This window comes from Siniperca chuatsi, linkage group LG4 (genome assembly GCF_020085105.1).
Source record: "Siniperca chuatsi isolate FFG_IHB_CAS linkage group LG4, ASM2008510v1, whole genome shotgun sequence".
Classification (NCBI taxonomy): Eukaryota; Metazoa; Chordata; class Actinopteri; order Centrarchiformes; family Sinipercidae; genus Siniperca; species Siniperca chuatsi.
In genome coordinates, this window is record NC_058045.1 from 11,316,407 (window position 1) to 11,343,783 (window position 27,377).

General features: G+C 39.9%; 2 protein-coding genes across 3 annotated transcripts; one reads left to right on the forward strand and one right to left on the reverse strand.

Annotated features, from left to right (window-relative positions):
• Positions 1–5,120: 5,120 nt before the first annotated feature.
• Positions 5,121–23,585, reverse strand: ca12 (carbonic anhydrase XII). 2 transcript variants are annotated; one of them, XM_044194353.1, is made up of 11 exons: positions 23,158–23,585; positions 21,394–21,538; positions 17,570–17,801; positions 14,951–14,971; positions 11,985–12,164; positions 10,583–10,725; positions 7,949–8,044; positions 7,809–7,872; positions 7,462–7,619; positions 7,165–7,291; positions 5,121–6,498 (listed from the first exon to the last, which is right to left on the reverse strand). In XM_044194353.1, the coding sequence occupies exons 1-11, from the start codon at positions 23,199–23,201 to the stop codon at positions 5,846–5,848; spliced, it is 1,863 nt and encodes a 620-aa protein (XP_044050288.1). In that variant the 5' UTR covers positions 23,202–23,585; the 3' UTR covers positions 5,121–5,845. The 2 variants fall into 2 exon arrangements, with proteins under 2 accessions (XP_044050288.1, XP_044050290.1); XM_044194355.1 differs by lacking the exons at positions 17,570–17,801; positions 21,394–21,538; positions 23,158–23,585 and adding an exon at positions 15,389–16,230.
• On the forward strand, positions 22,247–26,398 carry si:dkeyp-73b11.8 (BPTI/Kunitz domain-containing protein). Its single transcript, XM_044194361.1, has 6 exons — positions 22,247–22,404; positions 23,592–23,783; positions 24,459–24,635; positions 24,805–24,849; positions 25,062–25,140; positions 25,268–26,398. Exons 1-6 carry the CDS (start codon positions 22,338–22,340, stop codon positions 25,356–25,358), a joined length of 651 nt encoding a protein of 216 aa, XP_044050296.1. The 5' UTR covers positions 22,247–22,337; the 3' UTR covers positions 25,359–26,398.
• The last annotated feature ends 979 nt before the right edge of the window (positions 26,399–27,377 follow it).

The following is a 27,377-nucleotide window of genomic DNA, read 5'->3' on the forward strand; positions in this document are numbered from 1 at the left end:
TTTCTGTTTTAATTAATGCCTTTCAAAAATACCAATGTACTGGGGTCCTGGAGGACCCCAGGACTTAACCAATGTGAACTGAACTTGGCAAAAAGCTGCAATTTGTACTTTGAAAAGTATATAATTTAGTTTTACACAATATGTAAATTAACTGTAACTTTCCTAAAATAATAATGATCTGGGGGGGGGTTTCAGCTGACATTAATTACATAACTAATAATGTTTTGAGAAGAAATAAGTTATCATTTTGCTATGATGGTTGTTTCTTACAGTAGTTTTTTCTTGGGGTCCCTGTAGTCCTTGTTTGATAAATATGTTGTAGGATGAGCTGCTAGACTTGGGACTTGCCATTGAGATTATATAATGCAATGGAAATTATATTTTCCTTAAAAAAACATAATTATTTTAATGTTTTATTCTGATACAGCAGTTATTTACACTTATTATGCACAAAGTAACAACTGAAAAACACCATTACACAAATCAAATTTACAAAACAATGTTAGTTTAACACATGGAGTGGCACTTATTTTTAATATGGCAACAGGATATCAACAGTGTAATGAGGCCACAAGCAGCAATGACTAGGCAAAGTCATTTTCTGCTGGAGGTCTGATAAAGGTCATGAAAGATGGTGTGCACTGCCCTAACACTTTATTGTAGAGTAACAGTCACCCTGTGCTTATCTTTACCATGTAATTTCCTCATTTTACCAAATAGCTTGTTTAATCAGTCTAAAGTATCTAAAGTCTGGTCTTACAGCAAAAGTGCCACGTTCTAGGTCGTAAGCATGCAAACACTGTACAGTGAACATAAACTCATGAACATCTAAAATGATCTGAAAGAAGTGAATTTTATAAAGGCAGAAAAGATGATAAAGTGGCCATGGGAAACCCTGTGAGGAGGACATGATGATGGATATAATAATGGTTAACTGTACAGGCTACAGTCTAACTGAGAGCCTCTCAAGAGTGCTGGGGAGTTAGTCTTGTGATCAGACTGGCGGACAGGGGTTAGGGGTCAGCCCACGTGTACGTGAAAACACAAAAGCCTTTTTTTTTCTCTGCATTGTTCAGAGGGAAGGAGCTGTGTGTTTCTGTGCTTGTACAGAGCCAAGCACCCTTTTATTATAAAATCCATAGAGCAGCTCTAAGTACAGGGTTGGTGGAAATGTGGTATAGGCCATCCCTCTCAGGCCACCCTACCATCAGTTATGTCTGTCGACTCCCATCCCCCTATTGTTTGGACTGTGGTTGGGCTTTCCACCATGCCAGGACAGCCTAAAGGAAACGGGTGTCACGGTCAGACTTGACCTGAGATTCTCACCAGTTCAGCTCTGGCCTTACTGTGTTTGCCTGGAAGCTTCTATGCGGAGCTCTCCTTAAGAAACTCACCACATCACATCAGATAAATAAAGGGGGATTAGAGAGGACAGCTGTGCCTCGTGCTCTAAGGAAGTAGTCATACAGCATAAAACGCCCTTTTAAATGTTCGACATGGAGGCCTACCATGTTCTGCCATGTCTGCCACAACACAGCAAAGGAAGTCCAAAATGTGGCTTGAGAAAAAATAGTGCTTCCCAAAACCCCACAGCTGTATGCAAACTTAATCATGTGATCTACTTAAACCTCTCATGCTTCCACAAATGTCCAAACTGACCCATAGGACGATTTCACAAATACAGAATGAGTGATGCAAAAGGACAATGGTCTCATTGTTGTGTTGAAGTTTCATTGAGTTCCTTTGAAGTGAGGTCCAGAACGATGAGCTATACTCTTGAGCCGTAATCGTCACTCTCTCCAGTGTTGTAGCCAACACCTTTACTTTTGTCCTGTTCAGCAGCAGCTCTAAGGAGTAAAAGAACCATAATGCATTCAGAGTGTGATTATATCTCTAAAAGCATGCAATTTGCAGTCTTAAATGAAGTCTTCTCCCTTAAGCTGTAGATTTCAAGTATCACTTGCTGAGGTTTGTTTTGCCAACAAGATAATGTTTATTATTTAGTTGCATGATGTATGAGCAAAATGTTGAACTGTTGTAGGTAGTTAAAAGTGAGGGATATCTTTTTCCTTAATTTATACACGCTTTCCACTACAGTTGCCCATTTCCCTTTACCCAAGAGGCCATGTATAAACAGAGAATTGCTGTTGCTGTTTTTTGGTGTAAGGAGACATACAGTAATTACTTTGGAAGCTGGAAGAAAGAGACAGGGAAGGAACATTTGAGGATAAGAGGAACATTTGACACAGTTTAATGCAGAAAGCCTGCCACCAACCCATCTGAGATGAGACTGTCACTTAGCCTTACACCTCCAAAAGCGGATTGTGCATCATTAGCATAAAGAACTGAAAGAGGAGAAGTGATATCCACTGATGAGGAGACAGCTTCAAAGCACATTTTATCTCTGGAGTGCCTCTCACTTACATATTTTATCTCAAAGACATTTTCCTTTTCCTCACATGTATTTTTTAAAGCAGAAGGATTTGTTGAAATTAGTGATTTATGATCATCATACTCTCATAGATACAGTATATTTAACATAATATGTATGAGATTTAGCCATTTCATCTTTAAAATCCCAACCAAAAATCATCTGTTCATCAAAACAGGCAGATTTCAGAACTGTTTTAATTCTGGAGACCATGCCAAAGAATTAAAAAGCCTGTTTTATTTTCCCATGTGTCAATCGCTTTAAAATACTATATTATTATTTTCAGTTTTTTACCCTATGTAGAGTCATGTCTTTCTTTAAACTTAAATTTTGTAATTTTCTAAACTTTCTTTAATTCTACTTTCAGATCAGCAGTCAAGCCATTGATATTTTATATATCTATGTATATTTTCACCCTCTCCACATTTGTTTCCCCCTGAATGTAGAAGTTATTAATGGTTATAACACAGTACTAACACCAAAGGTCCCTCTATGGATTCAGTTCCTCATATACTAAAACCTGAACAGATTAGCAGGTGTATCATCTTGTTTGTTCAGTTGTTTAACAGACCTGTAAAAAACAAATATTGTAATTCATTTCATGTTTGCCGCTATGAGCTTTTTAACAAAAATCTCTTTCCTGACAAATATGCTAAGTGTGTATGAGTTACTGTAACTATTACACTTTCTTCTAAAGCTAGTTTTCTCAAATTTAAAAGTTAGATCTCAAATGCATTCTGAACTATGTATTGCAAAAAATCTCTGCAAATCACACAGTAATGCAAACCCAAGACAATATTCTCTAGGGTACAACTAGTCTTTTAAAGAAAACCACAATTATACAAAATGGGCTTATAATTTATGCAACGTCACACTGCCGAGGGTGACTAAGAGCGGCAGAAGTGGGTGTACGTTCCCAAAAATCCCAACTAATGAGGACACAACCCCTATAAAGTCTTTGATTCTTTTTTTTAAATTCTGACCCCAGATGTTAGGGTCAAGTAAGGTTAACCATTCTCCTGAAATGCCCTCCGCAACTTTCCACTTTATATATATATATATATATATATATATATATATATATACCTCAAGACCGAAAATGAATCATGGAAAGCTCTGAATTTGTTCACTATACCACATCAGTTCAGATCTTTAAATTAAACAATTTACTTAGTTTTTTGGAGATTCAGGCATACAAGTCTTTAAACAGATTTGATCCCTCTGATCCCAATTCACAAGCTTTTATCTCAAGTCTTAATGATGGAAATAATCAAGTTGACCAGCTGTCTGGTTCAACAAACAGCACTTTTAATACAGTATTACGGCGCAGAGCACAATTTCAACAAGCATAATTGTGGTCTTGCTTTGTTGTTCTTGCCCTTTGCTTACCTTTTTTGCCTTAATAGACAGCACATTAAAGAGACAATGAGAACAAGTCCCAGTGCAGAACCCACCAGTATGGGAACCAGTAAACCTGCAGAGCACGGAGCAACAGAAGCAGAATGGATTATGTGATAATGTTTGTTATGTTGTTATATTCTATATTCATGTAAAATGTAAAAGGCCACTCTATGAAATATATGCACTTATTCCATTAATGGTTTAGTCATCTATTAGCTTAAAGGGACAGTTCACGGATGATGTTAATGGAAAGAGACATTGCTGTTGAGTTTTTCAAATGTATTTGTATTTATATGGTATGGTATTTATATTTATAGTCCTATTATATTCCCAGAAAGGCATCTCTACGGCTGATATCTCCAAAACTCACACCAAAACAGTCTAGATGGATAAATAGCACTACAGGTAAGAGGAAAAAATCTGTATTTTTGTTTTTGGGGTTTGTTTTTGTTTTTGAACTGTCCCTTTAAATGTGAAGCCATGATTTTTGTTGTTGGAGTAATTATTCAATAAGTAATTAACCGAGTTAAATTCAGACAGAGAAATGGTCATTTTAGCTCTTATGTTGCTTATTTGTTCAAACCTCACACAAGATGTTAGTGGCCTACAAGGGGAGGATCTCTCAATGGTGCGTATGAAATTGAAGATGACATACTACAAGAACGAAAAATATACAAAAGCAACATACCAGTGTTTATCCAAGATAGGTCAGCTGAGTCACAGAGAAAAAGAGAGAAAAGAAGGTGAAAATGTCGTAGACACCTCAGATATGGTACCATCCAAGAAAATAAAGTTCATGTGTTAAGGAGTTTCATGAAATATAAAATAAAGATAACAAATTATAAATTGAATGTCTTTTATATAAGAAACATTTAATCTCAAACGTTCTGCTCTTGGCCAATCTACTCTGTCTGCTTTAACATGATATCAGTAAAATCAATGCTAAGTCATTCCTGGATTGATAATGTTGTCTAGTACACACTCTCTCTCTCTCTCTCTCTCTCTCTCTCTCTCTCTCTCTCTCTCTCTCTCTCTCTCACACACACACAAGCAGTTGCACACCGATCTCTTTGTTACTGAATATGTATAAAGACTATACTATGATGATGTTTAAATGAGACAGCGAGTCTATTTCCAGGCAGTTTTGCAAAGTTTTGTTCAGTGTATGCTGACAGCCCCATGTGTTCCTGAAAATATATACATTTTTTAATTTATAATAATAATACTAGTTATGCAAGTTCACAGTGAAAGATGCAAATGCAGTAGGGAAAACATTTACCATATGTGCTTCATTTAAAATGCTTTTATTTAAAATAGTTCCCCATGTACATTAGCTGTTTCCTTGCTTATTGTAAATGGCATTTTGAACAGAAGAACAAATTGTAACAGAAGACAGGGATTTTGACGTAAAGCACTCAAGCTCTTGTAAATTCTTTTGGTTGAGCTGCATCTCTACATTGTGCAAGACAGTAATTACTAGTATAGCTCTGCAATTCAAATACTATAGAACTGAACTTGGCGTACAATATAACACTATAAATATTCTTTGCCAGACATTTTATGTACCACGTGTGGCTTGATGCATTTAGATTTTCAAGCATGAAATATGTGCTTTGTAGAAATTTATTTTAAAGCACTGTATTGGCAAAATTATGCAAACATACCTAAAGCCTATTGTGAAAAAGTAAATGTTTCAGGCCAAAAATCTACATATTGAGAATTGGTTAATGTTTTAGAATCTGTTTACAGTACTGAGAACAGTAACGGGTGATGACTGGTTATACATAGGTGTATGTTTTCTAAAACAATAACTACAGTAAATTAACTCATATTACAGTCGTTTTATAATTATGTTCACACACTGGAAATAATAATTTAATATTAAATACATTTGTGAGAAAGTTTGGTCAAAGGAATGCAGGCTGTGGCTTTAGTCTTTCATTGTGGGACACACAACTGATGTCTGCTACAAAAAGTGACATAATGTGAGTCTCAACTATGTCAGGAATCTCTCTAGTCTTCCCACTCCATTGGCAAAAGCCAAGGATGTGGATAACCCTGGCTGTGTGGTTTCCTGGGAACAGTAGCATAGGGGAGACCGCCATAGTTTGTCATTGGCACACTTTGCTTGATTGCTGGTGAAGTCTTCCTCTGATTCATCAAGGCTTTTGTCAGAGAGCGATCTAACTCAAAAGCCTCATCTGTTGGCCGTCTACGGAGAATATGTCTGATAGCGGGGAGGGCTAAGTCTGATTTACAGTCCAGGTAGCTCTTGAGGTTGAGCTCAGGGAAAACTGCATCACTGAGAGCCTGAACCAGCTGGTTCTCAGTGTGGGACTGTTTGAGCTGATGTAAAACTCTCTGCTCCAGCGAGACGTAGCACAGTGCGTCTTCAGCCAGCCCTAACTTTCCCAGAGAGCGGTCGTTCTGGCTCTTCTTCCACAGGGATGGATTCAGCATTTGTTGTTTGGATTTGGCTAGCGTCTCACTCTGCTGGTTTTTGAGGTCTTTCTTCTTGCCAGCATGAAGCTTCTCTGAGCCACTTGGTAGGAGCTGATTGAGCCCTTCATCAGCCAGGTCAGCTAGGTCGCCAACCAGCAGCTGCTGAACGATTCGTTTCCTCGTGAGCGGAGATGTGACTGTAAGAGTACTGTGCAGTCCTCTGCCTGCATCAGACACACAGCCAATCACAGCTTGTTGAACACCCCAGCATGTGGGATATTCCTTGGAACGACTACGGGCCTTCACGCCAAGCATGCAGCAGCACTGCCTGTAGTGATAAACTAAAAGCACAAGCCATTGCCGGCTAAACGCTGCTCAGGAAAGCTAATAGCAGAGGATTCCACACTGCCATGTCAAAACACATGTGCCATTAGAAAAGCATAGCTCTGAAAGGGAAGCTTTGAAAATGAGGAAAACATGCACATTCATACCACACTATATGGACCTAAATACCATACAGTGTGGTAAACCAGCCAACCACATAAAAGTAAGCCTTTAAAGACAAATTTAAGGACTGCAGACATTCTTAGTATGTCAGAGGGATGGTTAATTTGTTGTGTCTAAATGTATAAAAGATGGCCTACTTTCCAACAAGCTCATCAAAGTTTCATCAACTTTAAAGATGCTTAAGAAAGACATCTATGTGAAAGCTCAACCACAAGCAGGTGATGCCATACAAGTGTGACTTTGTAGAAGAAGAAATGCCCTTACATCATTCAAACCCCTCCTTTGGACATTTTTAAAGCAGCACAGTGGCCATGTCATTCATGTGACCTTTGCACTCATGCTCCAACAATAAAGCAAGCATTCATTCTGAAGACCATACTTACCCTCCTTAAAAGATACCAGCACAACTCGGCTGTTGGCGAGCTGTGGTTTCCTGTAGTTGTCATTCAGAGGCACAGGGGCTGAGTCCTGGGCATGGGAGGAGTAGAGGGCTGTTGCCAGGGCCAGAAACTAATTAGACACAGCAAAACAAACGGATGTTATGCACAGAGACTTTTCCACACCAATTAAGGTTAAAGTAAGGGGCAGACCATATTAAAATGTCTGAAAAATCTATTTAACGTCAGTTTAACGTTGGCTCATTTATTCTAATATCAAATCTGCAAACACTGACAGAGGACCTGTTTGCGAGATATTGTAACATGATTCCTGAACAATGTCCACAGGACACTGGGATAGCATGGAGGAGTCGTCAGTGACCCGTCGTAGCGATAATACTCATCCAAACGTTCAGGCAGCAGTGCTCTGATGTTGAAACCAGGCACCTGCACTCTCTGATCTGCCAGTTGAAAGAAAAACAGAAGTCATTTGTATCTGTTGTAACAGATTCTGACCCCAAACCCAGAAAGAAATTAACCAAAGCGCTTATTGCCACGGTTTATGTGTTAAATGACTGTGTATCACCAAGGTAGCTGATATTGTTCACTACTTGTGACTTATATTCAGAAAATCATCACTTTAGACTCACCCCTGTATTTGATACCATTGATGAACTTCAGAAACTGTTCAAATGCTGGATTGGACTCTCCAACCTGTATGAAAAACATAGTTAGATACACACACACACACACACACACACACACACACACAGAGTCCACAACTTCCCACCTCAATCAGGACACCCAGCACAGCCAGGCCGTCAGATTTGTCTACAGCCATGGACATATTGGGATACTTGTCTGAATTGAAGTGTACTACATGCATCTGTGAGAGAAAAGAGAAATAAGTCAAGATCCCGTGGAACAAACAAAAATAGCACGTAGTTGAAAGTAGTGAATACTTGAGATGGTTGGCTGAAAAATCTGATTTGTTTCTTTATTACATCCAAGGTGAAAAGTAAGCAGTAACATAGATGTCAGAACCAATGGCTAATACTTGATGAAGAAATCTTCTTAATGGAAAAACTGACACATATGTTGACACAACAAGAAGCACACTTGGAAGGACAATGGGAAATTATACAAGACTCAAAACTGTGATATTGGAACAAAGCTACAAATGAATCTATTAACAGGACTGCATGAATAACAGAAAAAAAAGTGAATGCATTTTCCAAACACTTTTTTTGTTTCTGTAATTATTTAATGTCGTAAATCTCTTGCCAAAAAAGATTTAAGTGGAAAAAAAATTGTCAAAACCTTATTTTGAAATAGAATGACCTGTCTTACTACATTTTTTTTGTGTAAACGCCATGCAGAGCAGTTTCAGGGAGCATGCACAAGAGATTACATGGTTATACCATCTTCCCCGTTTAGATTTCTTTTAGATTTTCTTTTTATAAAAGCAAATTTGCTTTAAGTGTTGTCACTAATTATTACATGTGTTCCATTGTATGGGAAATAGCTGCTGGTGTTCAGGGGATGTAATATTGGTGGAAAGTCTATGACAAAAGCACATGAGAAAACACTGGAGATGTATTACAGTAGGTGGTCTGTTACAGCACATATATAAATACCAGACTGTCAGTTGTGTATTCGGTGCAACACAAAGGCATGTTCTGGCCATCATTCTGGCCAAATATGATGAAATTGTATTTATGGACTTTGTTCTGTCTTGGGAATTAAGGTGGACATTTAAACTATTTCTGGGAAATGTTCAATTTCCCATCATTCCATCCCTCCAAAACAACATGTCATCAAGGAACTGTGGTTCTGGACTCTGGAGAGACTTGAAAAGATGCATGTTCTCAACGTGTCCACTTAAGAAAGTCAGGTCAAACCACAGCACCTTATATGTGGCTGTGCTGCAGCTGGGGCATGGTCACATAAAAGCACACAGGTTGTAACCATTTCAGCTTCTACCCACTGTAATTCAAATGATACCAAATTATATAAAAAAAGTCTCCTATTTTTGTTGTAAAAGAGACTCTTACTTTTGTCTGCTTTACTTGAAGTATCAAAGTAAACAGAGCAAACTACTGTGTGAAAACTGCTAACAGGGCTTGACATGTTAAATAGCACAGACAGCCACTCCTTTCTAGAGGTGGTTGAAAACCAAAGCATATAATAGTCTGGTTCTCTAATCCCCTTAAATCCTGCAGAAATAAGACACATTGTCATACTGTACATACTGAGGTTTACTGAAATTATGTCTTTGCCTTTTAGTATGTGCAACTAAATCGTAAAATATGCTAATCTGATAGAAAGGGATGATTTATTTTGAATAAACAACTATGACCTTAACTGTCCTCTCTTTATAACGTCAGTTGTCGAGAGTTTAAAGACTAGTTTATTGTTTATTGTTAAAAAAGTATCTTTAATTAGAATGTGTTTTATACAAGCATTCTATTGTACTTTACAGTCAATTACAAAATAAAAGTGGAAGATGCCCAATAAGCTTTTTCTGAAACTGTCTGGCGGGTAGATGTCAACTAAATGTCTGCCACAGTGTCAAGAAACTGGATCAGTAATACGCAGATGCTGAGGTTTTGAGTGTTTCTTCAGCTTGAGCAGTTTCTATAAGCCTCAGTGGCTCTGATTCCTCTGCCAGTCAAATGTCACGCGTTTAAGTCATAAAGTATTAAATCATTCGTCTGGTGCCAGAGATGCTGTCGCCTGATGCTGCAGATGAGTGACAGACCTATTTAAATGAATGGACTGAGCTAAATTCAATGATAACTGATAACTTACCATTCATTGACCTTTTACTGAAATACTGATATATTTTATTTAAGCAAAAGTAGCAATACTACAGTATAAAAATACAAGTAAAAGTCCTACATTAAAAATGTACTTAGGTAAAAGTACAGTAAGTAAAGGATTATTAGCAAAATGTAATTTAAGTATTAAAAGTAAAATTACTCTTGCAAAATAGCACCATTCAGAGTGTTACATGTATCATATCACATATATATGTTATAGATATATTATTACTTGTGCATTAAGTTGTAAGCAGCATTTTAATTTGGTGAAGTTGGAGCTGATTCTAATAACTTTATATAATGTTGGGTGTGGTGTATACTATGACAAAGCATCATATTACATATACACTGTTCTATACAACTGTAAAATCTTAATCTGCAAAGTAACTATTAACTATAACTGTCTGATAAATGTAGTGGAGTAAAAAGTACAATATTTGTCTCTGAAATGTTGTGGAGTACAAGTATAAAGTAGCAAAAAATGGAAATATTCAAGTAAAGTACATGTACCTTGTAATTGTACTTAGGTACAGTACTAGAGTAAATGTATTTAGTTATCATCTTTTACATCAATAGCAAGAAGTGCTGTTTGCTTTGTTTACCTCTGCTGCATACTGCTTACTGTTCACCATGTGTTCAGAGCCTGCAGGTCTGCTGGAGGAGCCCCAGTGGAAATGGAGTTGAGCTGCCGTGTAACGATGTGGCAGGCTAGAGATGTACATCTTAGAGGGCAGTGATACTTGTACTGTGGATCAAGAGACATGAAACCCCACCACACATAACAGAGCAGGGTAGGGGTTACTTCAGTTAACATCAGGGGATCAAGAAACATCAACTTTAACTTTATCTAAACTGAAGAAGTCAGCGTGGCTCACTCTGTGTCCTTTTAGAAAAAGCTGTGTAGCTATGTTTAAGACACTTTATGGTGGAGTGACGCAGGGCCCTTTCCACATGTCTGTCAGTGCATGACGAATGTTTACAAGTGAAAAAACTCTGTCAGCTTATTTCAAACACACGTCACGCTGATGATGTGATGCCACTGAGCTTGTGGCACTGAGGCCCATCAGGCATGCACACATAAGCATTTGTCTGGTCTTTGCATTCTGTCAGTGACTTACAGTTTACTTACATCAGTATTACAACAACTGAATCATCACCAACACAGGGCAGACATTACATAGATGTTTGGCTATACAGAGTTTGTCACTGACATTTCTCATATATAGCAATTTCTACATCAAGCTTAAAGTAACATATAAGAAAAAAATGACACTAGTTCTGCATTCAGCATAATGTTTAGTGCCACAGTTTTCTCTGACTGAAACTGTTTCTTATCTTCAAACAAAGCAGAATCATTCAAAAAAACTATAATTTTGTGGAACGATCATATTCATCTGCCTAAGTCATCAAAATATTTTATTCTGTGGCACATGGGCATGGTTGTTTATGCTCTGCTATATTTAGCAATTAAATTTAAGACTTTGTTGTAAATAGATATCGGACGTTAAACTGAAGCTGGTTTCTTTTGTTAAGATGCATCACACCCAGAAGAGGCAGAGCAGATGACTAATCTCTGCTCATATTTTCCCCAGACTAAACGTGGAGCTCTTTCTTTCGGTGAAAGGACAGCTAAGATAATAAGAGAGTGATTAAGGAAAATTGCTGTGGCAGATGTAGAAAGATCCACGTATCATTTTCTTTAGGTTGCCCCAGAAATTAGGTCTCTACAGCAAGAACAGACTCCTCCATGTTTATGTGTGACCATTTCTAATGAATACATGACTAGTGCATCACTTTGATTTGAAGAATTTCTAGATCCCAAGACAAACAAAACGTAGTGTGCACTTTTTCTGTTCTTGGGTATTTTCTTAGTTTGATACATAGTTGTGTTACTGTGATAAAATTAGTTTGAGAATTGAATATCTGGAATTAAAATACACATTTAATTATACGTTCTGTACCATAATATGTATTTTGTCGATTATACTGATGATTTATACTCACTAGAATGTCCATTGTTTCCAAGAGTAAGCTGATCAATGGGCGACAGGTTGTAGTTTTGAACCTCAATTGGATGTAAAGTTGGGTCGAACCTTAGCAACTCTGATTTGATGTCTATTGGAGACTGGAAAGCTCCACCACAATATGGATAACGCTTGGACCAGTTGTGCTCTCCCTCTGGCCCTGCAACAGCATCAATATAAATTATTACCAATAAAGCCCCTTTGGTAGATATTTGCACCTTAATGTAGTGGTCCCATACACCGTATATTCTACATCATCCAAAAACTGTATTTCACCTCAGAACACTAGTAGGGATACATTGCATGTCTTTTCAAATGTTAAACTGTTCCATTTTAAAGGGCAAATGAGCAAAGCATGCCCCAGTATGAAGTTGACTAGGGGATGGCTCCAAAGATGGCCAGGGCTTATTCATTTTATCTGTAATCAAAGTGAAGTATTATTATCTATGCACAAGGCGGAATGGGAGAGGCCCGTGGCTTCGCTCTTGGCACTTTCTAAAGCAGCGAGAGTGAGAACCAGGCTGTTGTTTGTGGGGAGAGCCAGTGAGAACGCTGTCTCTCTCCAAATGAAAGGTTTCTATAAAGCACAGGACACCGAAAATGGCCACATTTGCAGATCAAGTCATGCATTTTAGAAAGTGAACTCAGCTGCATGAGGGTGTCTCTCAATAGGGTGTCTGCAGAGGCAATGAGGCACACTGGCCTTGGATATAGGCCTAATACAGGAGAGAAAAAAATGTTAATGAGAAATGATGCAAAAAATAAAATCAGGAAGCTCTCAATATTTTCATTCAGTGTATTGACTGAAGTGTAAGGATCCATACTGAGCTTTTCAAACATGATGCTCAGTATCAGGTGAATGGACCCTATCAAGTCTGAAATTACATAATTGTAGCGGAATAGAAAACACCATGAAGGGCCCTGAATGTACCAGTGCTCTCATCACTTCTGCATACTTGCCACTAATTCATTCATTCATCTGTCCAGAATTCATCTAAAAATCCACCATTCACCATATGCCAGATGACTGTGGTTAAATATGAATGATGCAGCGTGAAGCCTGTCCCCATCCCGACAGTTCCCAGACAAATGTGGATTAATTGTACAAGACATGCCAAAAGGCATTCAGTGAAGCTGTGAAATCACTGAATACTTGTTTGAAGCAAAACTCAAAGTTCAATCTAGGCAAACCCTCCTCATAATAAAAAAGAAAGTTACTCTTATGGCTATGATTACTCAGTATCCACTTCATTTACTGTTTTAATTAGACCCAGTTTGCTCTTTAATAATGGCCTTCAGTGACCTTTGGTGACCCCTTGGCAGAACATACATGACTGTGGGCAATTTCTAAAATATGGGGCCTTTCCTATGTAAAAGAAATGTAAAATTAGAAGATTTATATATTTCTGTAGAGTAAACTGTTTAACATAACAATCATCAATATCAATGGTCAGAGTAGAAAAAAATAGTAGAGCAGGGTGAAAAAACTACAACAGTCATCATCAACATAATTTATTTCACTCCACGGTTTTGTCCTCTGCCAGAGGGTGGAGTGTTGAGGTGGAGATGAATCGTGTGACTCAGCTGTGCCCCCGTCAACAGAAAGTGCTACCAGCCCTCCAGACTTCTGACTACTCTGACAAGGCCTCTTGAGGGTTTGACTGTAGCTGAGGATGAAATCCACCACGCTGCACTTCAGAGGAGGCCAGAGGGTTGTTTTTTCATATTGCATCTTTCTTCAGTGGTCATGAAAACCTTCTCATTTTGACTCCTAGTTAATTTGTTATCATTAAGATAGCACAGGTTTCTGACTGTTTAATTGTTGTATTTATTAAGTATAATGCACTATATGCATTTTTGTGTAAGCAAGTGTTTACATCTACACGTGTACATGACTTTGGCCAAGTACAGCACAGGAATGAAGCATCATTTATTTTGCCACATTGTTAAGGTATTCCCTGTGCTAACACATAAATTAGAAATGATCCCAGTCTAATTTTCTATTGTTTGTTTAGGTGTTGTTTCGATTTTCAAAATTTCCACATGAACAGTTGTGTGAACAGAATCCACAAAGGGCCATTTGCTCCCATTAATGCCAAGCCAATGCTATAATTAAAACCAGAGTGTATCAGCCTCTCTCAGAGGTCCGTATTAAGCAAGTATAATTTCCTCTAACTATAATTATTTGACCATAAATTACTGTTCAGAAAAGTAGCTCTTTTCTTATTCATCCCAATGTGCCTGTGTGAAAGAATTTGCACACTATAAAGTTATCTTAAAAAGAGGACAGTGGGTTTGACCAATGATTCTAGTAGTCAAAACAATATTTAATATTTGTCCAAAATAATTGTTGTAGAAAAATTATTTTACACTGAATTCCTTCACCTGTCTACTTATTAGTTTTAACATTAGTCCCTGAATTTAACATACTTTTGAGAAGCACTGACACAATGACAAGATTATGCTCTGAGCACAGTTTATGTAAGAGATAGTCATGGTTCAAGAAGTCCCTATCCATAGTCCTTAAGGCATGAGACAAAGGCAGTCAGCCAATTATGAAATGTTGCATTGCAGGGTCTGTAATGAACTCTGCAATTACATGAGGTGACGGGGGGATGTCAGTGCTGATTGTCTTTGGAGGTCAAAGAAGGGTCACAGAGTGTTTTTTTCCTCTTGATCACAAAGCACTGCATCCAATACTGTTATCACAAAACAACAATAACATCTTCTCTGACTTGGTTATTCCCTATCAGAGAGTTGCATCAAATTGAATTCTAACACTCTATTGGTTAATGCTGGTTTAAGGGTAGACCACTACAGTGAGTGATCAAGACATACATGTGCACATGGACTGGGACTGCAAATGCATCAAAGGAGGAAACTGGATGTAAAAAATATATATCTACCCCTTTTATGATCTACCACTGACAAAGACATCAGACTTACCATTGTATGTCCATTTGGCACCTGAAACAGACAGAAAAAATAATTATGTCCCACTGTACATTAAAATATATTATAATAATCTGACACACAGTTCCACACACAATGCAGCATTAATACTCATTTTATAAATAAAACAAAAATAAAATGATTTAGAACAGACATTCAGTATTAATGTCAGTAGAGTATTAATGTCAGAGACAAGTGGCATCATTTCATATCACCCTCTTCCTCAGAGAGAGCATGTGCAGGTGGATGGAGACACCTGCCATGAAGCATCCTTGGCTCAAGACCGTGCCAGTGCTAAATGGCCCAAACATCCTGCTGTAGAGCAAATATTTTCTTCTTCTTCTTCTTCTTTCACCTTAACACAAATCTAAAAGTGCATCCAAAGTATTTACGTCCTAACAGGTTACTTTTTGCACTAATCAAAGATCTTACCATGCAGTACAGCGTGAAAAGTCAGCTGTAGTAGAACGATGGGTGTGAAGCTCAGAAAGTGCATCTTGCTCCCCTCAGCCCTCCCTGATGTGGTAGCCTGATGTTAACCCGGTGCATAGCAGGAGCTTGGAGCACCCGAGCGTCAGCCTTCAAACCGGCTTTTATACCCATGTTGTCAGCTTCATTGTAGCTCACACTGACGTCAGAGCAACAACAAAACCAGCCTCCAGAGTCAGCTGGTCACCGGAGAGTGACAGCTCAACAGCGGCGACCGCATCCACGCGAAGTCACTCATTTAGGGCTCGGGCTGACGGCGGACGAAGGGTGCGAGAAATGCTGAACGGCATGCACGTGCCCCCGGTGTTACACAGAAATCTGCACGCTGGAGGTTCAAAAGACAGATGGGTTGACCAAATATTGACAGGTGAGGTGTGGGGACTCCACAAGACGGACCTGCACACTACTAGCAACCTGTTTGTGCTGTCACTCAAAATGTATCACCCTATCGAAAAACTATGGGGTCACTATTTTTGATGAAAGCTTGGCTGTTGTGATACAATTTGACGTTAATAGAGTGCACATAGAGACTCTGGAGACAACACTGTAAAATACATGTTAAATGGGTTTTCCCTTTGCCCCACCTTTCTGCAAGTTGCTGTTTAATTGATCTGGTGCCCACTGTCCAGACATCATGAGATTACAAGGCAAAGTTAACATTATGGGGCAAAAAAAATAAAAATAAAAAAGAATGCCTACAACAGTGTACCCCATACATACATAGTTCTAAATTATTACTTTTTACCTTCTAACCTTGTAGTCTCATGATAAATGTACAGTGCTTAGAATGTCTTTTAAAGCCCCTCTCCACTCAAAAATGTTCTTTGCTTATTGTTACTTCACTTGGATGTTGGATGCTTCACTGTACATAATGATGTATGTGAAGAGTTTGACACTACAGTTTCACGGTTTCACATTCATTAGCTGAAGGGGAAAAGTTTCTCCATGCTCACCTTTAATACTCTCAATTTAAGATGTGTACATATGAGCAGGATGATGTAACATTACAACCATAGTTTGGAAGCCAATCATGGTCTAATATGCAACTTACACAAGTGTGATGTGGAGACATGAACCCCCCAGTGCACATACACTGAGAATGAACCTTTCTGAAGAGTAGGAGACATCTTGTGCACAACAGTTAAACTTTTGAAACAACAAATATTCATAGATTCTTGATTGTTTAACAAGGGATAAGGCAGCATGTAATTAACTAGGAAAAACCATATTAGACACAAATTATTATTCCTTGCAGAGTATTTTTGTATGACTCAAGACACTTCTGGAGGGGATCTGTAAACTATTCTAGTTTTCCTTCAACATTACCATTTATATTTAGGTGACAAATCTATCTATCGATCTATCTTACATCATACTCTTTGAAGACATAATTACAAATTGTTTTGCTCGTGACGAGGATTATCACATACTAAAGATTAAACTGTGAGAATGGAAAGCTGACATGAGTATTTCAGCCAAAATGACAAAATAAGAGGATAGAGTAACTCCCTGAGGTAACTGTATGACAGGGGGATTTGAACTTTATAAAAATTCTTTCTAATTAAGCCCTCTGCAAAAAGTTAGGTTGTGTTATGGACAGATAGTTGGGAGACACAGAGATGGAACAAGATGTGGTTTTATTATGACAACAGCAGAGTAAACACAGATGGTAGGTAATGGGTATAGATGAAAATGAGGTATATAACCAGATACTGTCCTTTAGCCTTACTGATCCGTTGATGATGGAGGGGCCGCTGGCAGGAAAGCCACACCGGAGAGAAGTACACACTTGAGAAGGAAACCACTGGAGTGGAATGACGAGTGACACACACTGGAGAGGGAACACACTGGCACAGGGTGGAGTGGAGAACATGCTGGAGAGGAAGAACGAGGAAGTGGAGACATGATGAAGAGGTAGCACATAGAAGTAGAGGATCGTAGTAGTAGAGATTTGTCCTTTTTTTCTTGAACGAGACCGGACAACTGACTGGGATGAGTAGTGTGCTTTTATCCTGGTGTGATTGGGTGCTGATGGGGAGCAGGTGTGTGTAATCAGTATTCTGGTGAGGGATCGCATGGAGGCTGGCTGACGGGGGAACCTGGCGAGTCTGTAACAGTACCCACCCCGACGCCGTGGTGGTCTTCCTCTTCCCCGGGGGCAGGTCGATCTAGGTGAATGGCGTGAAAGTCGTCTGCCTGGGTACCCAAGAGCGCTCCTCTGGACCGTAGTCCTCCCAGTCCACGAGGTATTCCAGTTGTCCACCACGGTGCCGGGAGTCCAAGATCTCATTGACTCGGTATGCTGTTCCATCTTCCAGGATAAGAGGAAGGGGGGGTTCCGCTGCTGCGCCAGGTTCTGTGGAGACAGAGACAGAAGGGTGGTGAGGTTTGAGGAAAGATACATGGAAGGTTGGGTGAATTTTGTACTGAGGTGGAAGTTGAAGTTGGTATGTGACTGGGTTGATCTGTTTTGTGATGGTGAAGGGACCAATGAATCTGCGACTTAGCTTGCTGCAGGGCAGACGCATCCTGGTGTTCCCGGGTAGACAGCTAGACCTTCTGACCAGGCTGATAGACTGGGGTAGTAGATCGTCGTAGGTCAGCCGTCATTCTGCGTCTGTGGAGTGCTCACTGCAGCTGATGGTGAGCAGTGTCCCAGACCCTCTTGCTCTCTCGGAACCAGTAGTCCAAAGCAGGTACCTCTGATGGTTCTCCTGACCACGGCAAGAGAGGGGGTTGGTAACCGAGTACGCACTGGAAGGGAGTGAGTCCAGTGGTAGGCTGGTGGAGGGAGTTTTGGGCGTACTTGGCCCAACCCAGGAACTGGTTCCAAGAGTTCCGGTGGCCATGGCAGAAGGTACGCAGGAACTGACCAATCTCTTGGATCTTTCTTTCCGTCTGCCCGTTAGACTGCGGATGGTACCCAGATGATAGGCTTACTGTCACACCTAGGAGGGAGAGGAAGGCTCTCCAAACTCTGGAAATGAACTGAGGTCCACGGTCTGATACGATGTCTTCTGGTATACCATAGTAGCAGAATATGTGGTTAAAGAGAAGTTCTGCAGTTTCCATTGCTGTGGGTAGGCCCTTGAGGGGTAGTAGTTGGCATGATTTGGAGAACCTGTCTACTACTACTACTACTACTACTAGGATGCAGGTGTTGTTATCGGAGGCCGGTAGGTTGGTTATAAAATCCACCCCTAGGTGTGACCAGGGCCTATTGGGAACGGGCAGAGGAAGTAACTTGCCGGATGGAAGGTGGTGAGGGCTTTTAGAGATGGCACAGTCCTGACATCCCTGGACGTACCTTCTCACATCCCTAGCCATGTTTAGCCACCGTGCTCTCTTAGCAGCAAGAGGGTTTCATTGGCCCCTGGGTGGCCAGTGCCCAGTGAAGAGTGCAAGGAGTGGATGAGTGGGTTGCGTTGTGTTCTGCGCACATATTGCAAGCCCAGTGGACAACCCGGTGGAGCGTCGGAGGAGGCGGTACCAAGTGGTCCGCCCATTGTATGGGATTAATGATGATGTTCTTGGGAATGATGTGTTCTGGTTCCTCTGTGGTCTCTTCGGAGGTATATAGGTGGGATAGTGCATCTGCTTTGCCATTCTTGGAGCCAGGAAGATGGGACATTTTGAAACAGAATCGTGTAAAGATTAATGCCCAGCGGGCCTAGCGTGGGTTCAGCCTCTTGGCATCTCATAGGTATTCTAGGGCCAGTTTTATGGCTAGAAATTCTCGGTTGCCGATGTCATAGTTCCTCTCAGCTGGGCTGAGTTTACAGGAGAAGGAGGTACATGGGTGGAGTCTGGCTGGATTCCCCTGCTGCTGCGAGAGCACCGCTCCTACTCCTGCAGTGGAGTCGTCCACCTCGACGATGAAGGGTTTCTCCGGGTCGGGGTGGACGAGGAGCGGTGCGTTGGTGAAGGCTTCTTTTAGGGTGTTGAAGGCCTCGTTTGCAGCTGCTGACCAGGACAGTGACTTGGGCTTATTACGGAGTAGATTGGTAAGTGGATACACAATGGAACTGTAGCCCTGGATGAATCATCGGTAGAAGTTGGCAAAACCGAGAAATCTCTGGAGTTCCTTGATGGTTGACGGAGTGGGCCAGGTTCTTATGGCGTTGACCTTCCCCTCGTCCATCTGGATGCCACTGTTGCTGATGGTATAGCCAAGAAACTGCACTGAGGGTTGGTGGAAGGAACACTTCTCAGCTTTTAGGAAGAGCTGGAACTCCCTCAGGCGTTTCAGGACCTCCGCAACGTGGTGGCGATGTTCTGCCATGCTCCGGGAGTAGATCAGGATGTCGTGAATGTAGACCAGGATGAACTTGTGGAGGAACTCTCGGAGCACCTCATGGATGAAGTCATGGAATATGGAGGGGGCATTGACCAGACCGTAAGGCATGACCAGGTATTCATAATGTCCTGTTGGAGTTACGAAGGCTGTCTTCCACTTGTCCCCCTCATGTATTCGGATGAGGTTGTAGGTGCTGCGGAGGTCCAACTTTGTGAAAACAGTGGCACAGCGGAGATGTTCCAGAGCCGCTGGGACGAGGGGAAGTGGGTAACGGAAGTTGACCGGGATCTTGAGGCCCCTGTAGTCGATGCAAGGCGGCAAGCCACCAACCTTTTTAGCCACAAAGAAACAACTGGAAGTAGCAGGGGAAGTGGATGGACGGATTTAGCCTTGTTGTAATGCTTCACGGATGTACTCCTCCATGGCCTTTTGTTCTGGGATGGATAACAGGTATATCTTCCCATGGGGCACTGGCTTACCCTGAAGTAGACCTATAGCGCAGTCCCATGGCCCGTGTGGAAGCAGCTTTGAGGCTTTTTTGGGGCAAAAAAACGTCTCTGAAGGGGGCGTAACATGAAGAGATGTCCACAGACTGTTTCTCCACCGGGCTCTCGATGGAGGTGGAGCATACCGGTAGCATCTCAGAGCGCAGAGCGGGAGGTTGAGGTCGGTGCGGGAAATAGTCCGGGAAGCAGGTGTCGCCCCACTTCAGAATCTCGCCGGTGGTCCAGGAAATGCCTGCTTCAACCACGGGTGCCCTAGAATCACATCAACGGTGGAATCCTTCAGAACCAGTAGGTGTTACTGTTCCTTATGGAATAGCCCTACCTGGAGTGTGACTGGGGCAGCACTCAACTGGAAATGGTTCTAGCTGAGGGGTTGACCAGTCACGGAGTGAATCTGGTAGATGGATGGTGTGTTGATGGTTTGGAGGTTGAGCTGGCGGCAGAGGGCACCCTGAGATGAAGTTGCCAGCTGACCCGGAGTTGAGGAGAGCATGGACTGGAATGGAGATATTGGGTGCAGTAAGTTTTACAATGGTTGAGAGTGGCTTCATTTTATTAATGGAGGGGAAGATGGTACTCACTGTGGAACGAGGTGGACGGATGGGGCATGTTGTGATCACATGCCCCGCAGCACCACAATACAGGCATAAACCCTGGGCCAGCCCCCTCTGCCGCTCAGCCGGAGTCAGGCGATTACTTTCCAGTTGCATGGGTTTAGATACTGGTTCTGGAGGGCTGATGGGCTCTGGCTGGTGGAGGGATGGTGAGACGAAGGACTGGCCCTGGTGTTCTTCTAGACACGCCTGCATACGAGTGGCCACTCGGATGGAGAGCATGATGAAGTGTTCGAGGCCGATGGTATCCTCATATGCAGCGACATTGGAGTGATGGAGGAGCTCGCTAGTGTGAGGTAGATGGATTGGGGGAAAGTAGTCGGTGGAGACTGTCAACCAGCTCCTAAAATGGATCTGTGGTGCTCATGCTGTATCGGTGGTCTGGTCTTCTGTTACGGACAGATAGTCGGGAGACACCGAGATGGAACAAGATGTGGTTTTATTATGACAACAGCAGAGTAAACACAGATGGCAGGTAATGGGTATAGATGAAGATGAGGAATATAACCAGATACTGTCCTTTAGCCTTACTGATCCATTGATGATGGAGGGGCCGCTGGCAGGAAAGCCACACTGGAGAGAAGTACACGCTGGAGATGGAAACCGCTGGAGTGGAATGATGTGAGACACACACTGGAGAGGGAACACACTGGCACAGGGTGGAGTGGAGAACACGCTGGAGAGGAAGAACGAGGAAGTGGAGACACAATGAAGAGGTAACATGTAGAAGTAGAGGATCGTAGTAGTAGAGATTAGTCCTTCTTGTCTTGAACGAGACTGGACAACTGACTGGGGTGAGTGGTGCGCTTTTATCCTGGTGTGATTGGGTGCTGATGGGGAGCAGGTGTGTGTAATCAATATTCTGGTGAGGGATTGCGTGGAGGCTGGTTGATGGGGGAACCTGTTGAGTCTGTAACAGGTTGCATTTGCAGTTATTTAAATTGTTTCAGGTAATGTCAGTTTTGATGCATAAGGTCTCCACGTGCTGCATGAAATGACAAAAATAACTACAGTGTAACTGTTTGTCAATATGCTGACTTATGGCTCAGTCTACTTGTGTATGATGCTGCTGCGAAGCAGGCATCATGTTTAACTGGAGCCTGAATGTTCCCTGAATGAGGCTTGGAAAACTCTGTACTTGGTGGCAATAAATATACTGTAAAGACCCACTACTCAAATAGGTGTTTCAAACATAACACCCAACAATAGCAATATTATCACACGCTATTGCATATTGATCGCTGTATATGGAGCTGCTTATATATGGTTACGCCCTAGTGTAAAAAATAACAACCTCTTACCTATAATAAAGGTAATGAAAAGAGGAAGATGTCTATCCCTGCCGTTAACTTTTGTTCTGATTGAAGGTGTCACCATTAGAGAAATGTCGGTCCAAAGGTCGGTAATGACAACCCACTCCCACCGTAGTTTACAACCCTCACTCCAGGAAAGACAGCACACAGACAAGCAGCAAGATGAAGCACCTGCTGTTTTGGGGGATTGCTTTTGCTGCATTCCACATCAGCCATTCAAATACTGCAGGTACATCAAACTATTTTCTTCTTCAGTTTCAGTTAATTTAAAACAGCAAGATCAGTTTATTAACCAGAGGTTTACTTTTCAGAATAGGCCAGGCTATTAGCACATGGGCTCATCTTTAATGAAAAATTTGCGTTAACCTTGTGAATTGCTGCTTTTTTAAAAACATAATTGTGAAAATATTGTGTTTTACATATATTGTATATGTCAATGTTTTTCACTTAAATGTAATGTTTCGATTTCACTAAAACTGAATCAAGGAGATAAAGCTTCACCTTTAGTCCTTTCAGAACAACATGGCGGGTGACTAAATAAACTGTAGGCTGAATCATATAAAGTATAAGAGTGACGCCTGCATATTTTCGTGTGGTAAGGGGGGAAATAAATCATTCAGCTCAATCAGAAATCAATAGACTTGATGGAAAAAACTTCAGTTCATTGTGCAAGTCTAGACTGCATCTCTCAGCAGGATATAATTCTATTTGACCTTTTTTGTAAACCAACTTAATGTTCATGTTGTTACTTGCAACTGAAGCCAACAATGATAGTCTTTAGCTGTGACCAAAAAAAAGAAAAGATGGTATTTACTGTACCGATACCCTCCTGGAAATGTTATTTACACACTGCTAACAATTGTGCTAAGCTGACTGGACATTTCCTTCCTCTATAATTCCAAACTTTTAAACACTGAGATCATTTCTGTCTGAGCCTGAGCACGATGAACAGAAACTATGTCAACCTGCAACTTAATCTCACCTCACAACGGTGCAAATGATTGGGGAGGCCCACATTTTGAGCATCCAGGAATAGCCAGTTTGTTAGTTTCCCTCCAAAATCAAGCACATATTGTTTGATCTTAAAAGAACCGTTTGAAACCACTTCCCTTTTGTGAAATCTATGAAGGGTGAGAGGACTGAAAATGTACCATAAAATGACACTTTTTATTGCTGTCATAAAAAGAGGGAGTGGGTCTCTGGAGAAGAGGTTGGTTAAACATTAGTTATGTGATCACAGGTATCTGTTGATGATTTATACTGAAACACCTATCATACAGAAACTGTGCAATGGTCATCTTACCGGCTTACTCCGTAGTCAATAGTACTTCTGACCAAAATATTGATTGCTTGAAAACCAGAGCCTTTTGCAAATAAAACTTATCTAACTAACAGTTTATTTTTATCATCCAACAGCTTTCTGTCAATTGCCCTATAATGAAGGTGAAGGCTCAAGCTTTAACTTTGCTCTGTATTATGACGCCGCCAAAGATCAGTGCAATCCTTTCCTATACAAAGGCAAAGGAGGAAATGCCAACCGTTTTCAAAATGAAAAGGAGTGCATAAGAAACTGTTCCGCCAACGCAGAAAATATCTATCCCATGGATGGTAAGATGATTTTATACACTAATAGTGCAAGAAGATTAATGTAAGGATTCATCTTGATTCACCACTAACTCTGTTCCTGGCTTTTTTCTGAGGACTTTGGAACATGAACTGACTAATGAGTTTTATGGCCTAAAGGACCATTAAAGGAAACACTACATCATCATCAAGCCTCCTCAATCGCAACTGAGAGAGACAGAGACAGAGAGGGGACTTCTTGAGATCTGCCTTAAGCTGATTTTAGGCGGGGATCCCTGCATTATGTCTGAATGTTGTTGCTGAATGCATGTTTGTTATATATGGCCGCAAAATCTACATGTTATCAATGCCAATGCTATTTTGTGTGTCAATGTTTTTCACAAACATTTTTTTCCCTCAAGTAATTACTTTATTTCTTCAGAGGCTGACACGTGTCAGCATTGAGTACTAGCAATACGCCACCAAGTGGTGCAAGAGCAGGACTACTCATGATAGATGAAAGTGTTAATGAATACACCTGTGGCTTTTATAAAACTGCTTGATAAAATTGTAATCATCTAATACTCTACTGTATCAATAGCTGATCAGTTTTTACATAATTATATTTGTGTTTTCAGTATTATTAATAAACTGCAACCACTGCTATGACTACTTCTAATGATGATGGTGATGACAAGGATGATGTTTTTTTCTTCACAGTCTCCAAAGCATGCCACTTAAAAAAGGCCACAGGTGATTGTAGTGGTCAGTTTTTGAGATACTACTACGATTCAGTTCACAACAAATGCAAAAAATTCCTTTGGTCTGGATGCATCGGAAACGGAAACAGATTTTTTGACTATAACAGCTGCAACACCACCTGTGATGGAATCCACGGTGAGCTCAAATCTCTCTCTTATGTACAGTTGCTGATAATTATATATGTTAAAATATCAATATGTCAATACATGTTTTAAAACTAATCAGTCCGGAATGATACTATCAAAAATATGGTACTAAGATATCATGTTTTTAACACGTTGATATTAATTGTTTTGGTTCTAAGATGATGGTGATGAAGAGGAGGAGGATGAGCCAGACACTCCTATTGGTCTGTAGACACACAATGAAAGTCATGACAAACTACACACCATCTTAATTTACAATATACTTTGAATTATTTCTTATTTTAAAAGTGATAATGTATGCAGAACAGATCCCTGTTTTTGTTTTAGACTGGTTGCAACTGTCTGCATCCAAATGTTTCAATTTTAGTATTTACATGAATCCTACTCATCCGTTACACTGTTGTCCTCTTAACAGCAATCATCTGTGGAGTTCTGCTTGCTGTCATTATTGTCGCTGTCATCATAACTGTGATTGTCTTGACAGTTAATTCAAAGTAAGACAATTTTTCTTTGTGTTTAGTTTTAACAAAGAATGATGACGAACTACATCTAAAAAGCAATTGCATTACTTACAGCTGATGACTACTCTCCTGTAATTATTCTAATGTTTATTTTCTTTAGGAAAAAGGACTCCAAGAAAAAGGCACCAGGGAAAAGTAGAGACCCCCAGGCTGGCTCACCTCTTCAGGATCCGGCTATTGAAATGGCATAGAAAATCATGTCACCTCCATAGCAACACAAGCTTGGTTTTGTATTATAACTCCAGTAGTCATCATACCAAATATATCAATTGATTACAAACATTCAAGTTCAACTTAGATTTTTTTACTGACATATGTAATAGCTATGACAATTTTGTTAAATTTTCTATTTTGTTTCACATCCACATGTGCAGAGTGATATTTCTTAAGTTGTATTTTTTTCCTGGGAGCTTTATCCTATACTTTCATTCAGAAAACCAAAATAAATCTGATTAGTCAAAGTGAAATCAAAAGAAACCAGAGTTGAAACAATTAGTCAATTAACTGATTAGTCAATCGACAGAAAATTCATCAGCAACCATTTTGTTGATTAATCATTTTTCCAAGAAAAATTTCAGCTTTTTAGTTGTGAAGATGTCCTGTTTTTCTTTGTCTTTTGTGATAGTAAACTGAATGTATTTGGGTTTTGGACTGTTGGCCGGACAAAACAAGCAATTTGGGATCCAGGAAATTGTGATAGACGTTTCTCAAGAATTTCTGACACTTTATAGACCAAATGATTAATTGAGAAAACAGTCAGCACATTCATTATTAATGGGAGTGATTGTTAATTACATACCTAAAAAAAACACACATCCATCACTCTGATTTGAAGCAAATCAGTGTTTGTTTTTTTTAACATTCAAGCAAAAGCAGGAGCAGAACTGCGTCATTCCAGGTTTAGGTACTCATCTGTTTGTGCACAATTACCTGAAATGCTTTTAACACTGTAGTCTCATAATCATTTCAGTGTTTCCAAAATATAACTTCATCATCACCTGGCTCAGTGATTTGCTGAAAACTGTCTTCTGAAGGCACGTGCCAATTCAAAACCCAACACATATATTTAGAGCTGTTTTGTACAGTGATGCCCACTGCATAATCTCTGTTAATATATTTTCCTGCTCAGCATTTGTGAATCTCAACATGAAAGTGTCAAAAACAACCTTTCACATTTTCTCACATTTATCTTAAAATGTATGACTGTAATACCATTAAAAGCTCATGCTCATGCTTTGTATTTGTATTTTGATTATCATCTAGGCCAATATGTTTTAGGGCTTAAAATATTCTCAAATAGGATTGTTTAACAAAATACATTGCAGAGCCTTCTTTTCAAGGTGATTTTGTACCTTTTTAAGTTGCAACAGGGTTTCAACAGTTCAGAGTTAGGTTGCTTGATTAGTTCAATAGAATATGCTGTTGGCATTCATCTTTATGTTAAGTTTCCCACAATTATTGATTAAATAGTATATTTAATATACACTAGTATTTAATCTTCTAGTAAATTAAAAGCTGCCTTTCTTACATTTGAAATTGAGATCCTATAGAAAGATGTAGTTGAATATAGTAATATTTGACATATACATATCAAATTAGTATTTCTGATTCTGAAATCAATATATCAAACCATGAATTTAAAGTGTATGGGTAGCATCTGTTCATGTCCGCTCAATCGTTTTCATATTTTTCATTCGTCATCATATGTGAAGAAAATAAAGGTATATCGTAATAAAAATGGAATCACATTGCTTTTCAAATTAGTCATATTGCTCTCAGACTCGTTTATCAACATGCTCATTGTTTTCATCCGTACATGCAAAATATTCAAGCCGACCATCATAACCTGTACATACATAATTTATTGGTGTCACTAGTATAGTATTGTCATGATGACAAAAGAATTGAGAACACATTAATCTTGAGATTCAAGCAGTAGGTTTCTTATTTGAGCAACTAATCACTTGTAAAATGTGGTAACGTGTGCAACTCAAACTAACAGTTCACAAACACTTAAAGTTAATACATTAAATTAAGTGATGAATGTATCGTTGAAACATGAGTTACGCCTGACTATAGGCTACTATTAACTATTAAAAGCGACTTATGTTCTTTGGCAAGTGAAATAAATGGTTGTGCTTTACTGATGGCGTGTTCAGTTTTCCAGAAAGCGTGCTTAAGCACTTAACATTGATATAATTATAATGTTA

Bases quoted from the DNA above. Each gene is read 5' to 3' on its own strand.
- si:dkeyp-73b11.8 (XM_044194361.1), top strand. From the start codon at position 22,338: ATGAAGCACCTGCTGTTTTGGGGGATTGCTTTTGCTGCATTCCACATC. The intron at 24,636-24,804 runs GTGAGCTCAAAT...TTTGGTTCTAAG, and splicing joins CACCTGTGATGGAATCCACG to ATGATGGTGATGAAGAGGAG. The intron at 25,141-25,267 runs GTAAGACAATTT...TATTTTCTTTAG, and splicing joins GTCTTGACAGTTAATTCAAA to GAAAAAGGACTCCAAGAAAA.
- ca12 (XM_044194353.1), bottom strand. From the start codon at position 23,201: ATGCTCAAAATGTGGGCCTCCCCAATCATTTGCACCGTTGTGAG. The intron at 12,165-14,950 runs GTAAGTCTGATG...ATGCTGTTGCAG, and splicing joins TGCCAAATGGACATACAATG to GGCCAGAGGGAGAGCACAAC. The intron at 8,045-10,582 runs GTAAACAAAGCA...TTTCTCTCACAG, and splicing joins GTAAGCAGTATGCAGCAGAG to ATGCATGTAGTACACTTCAA.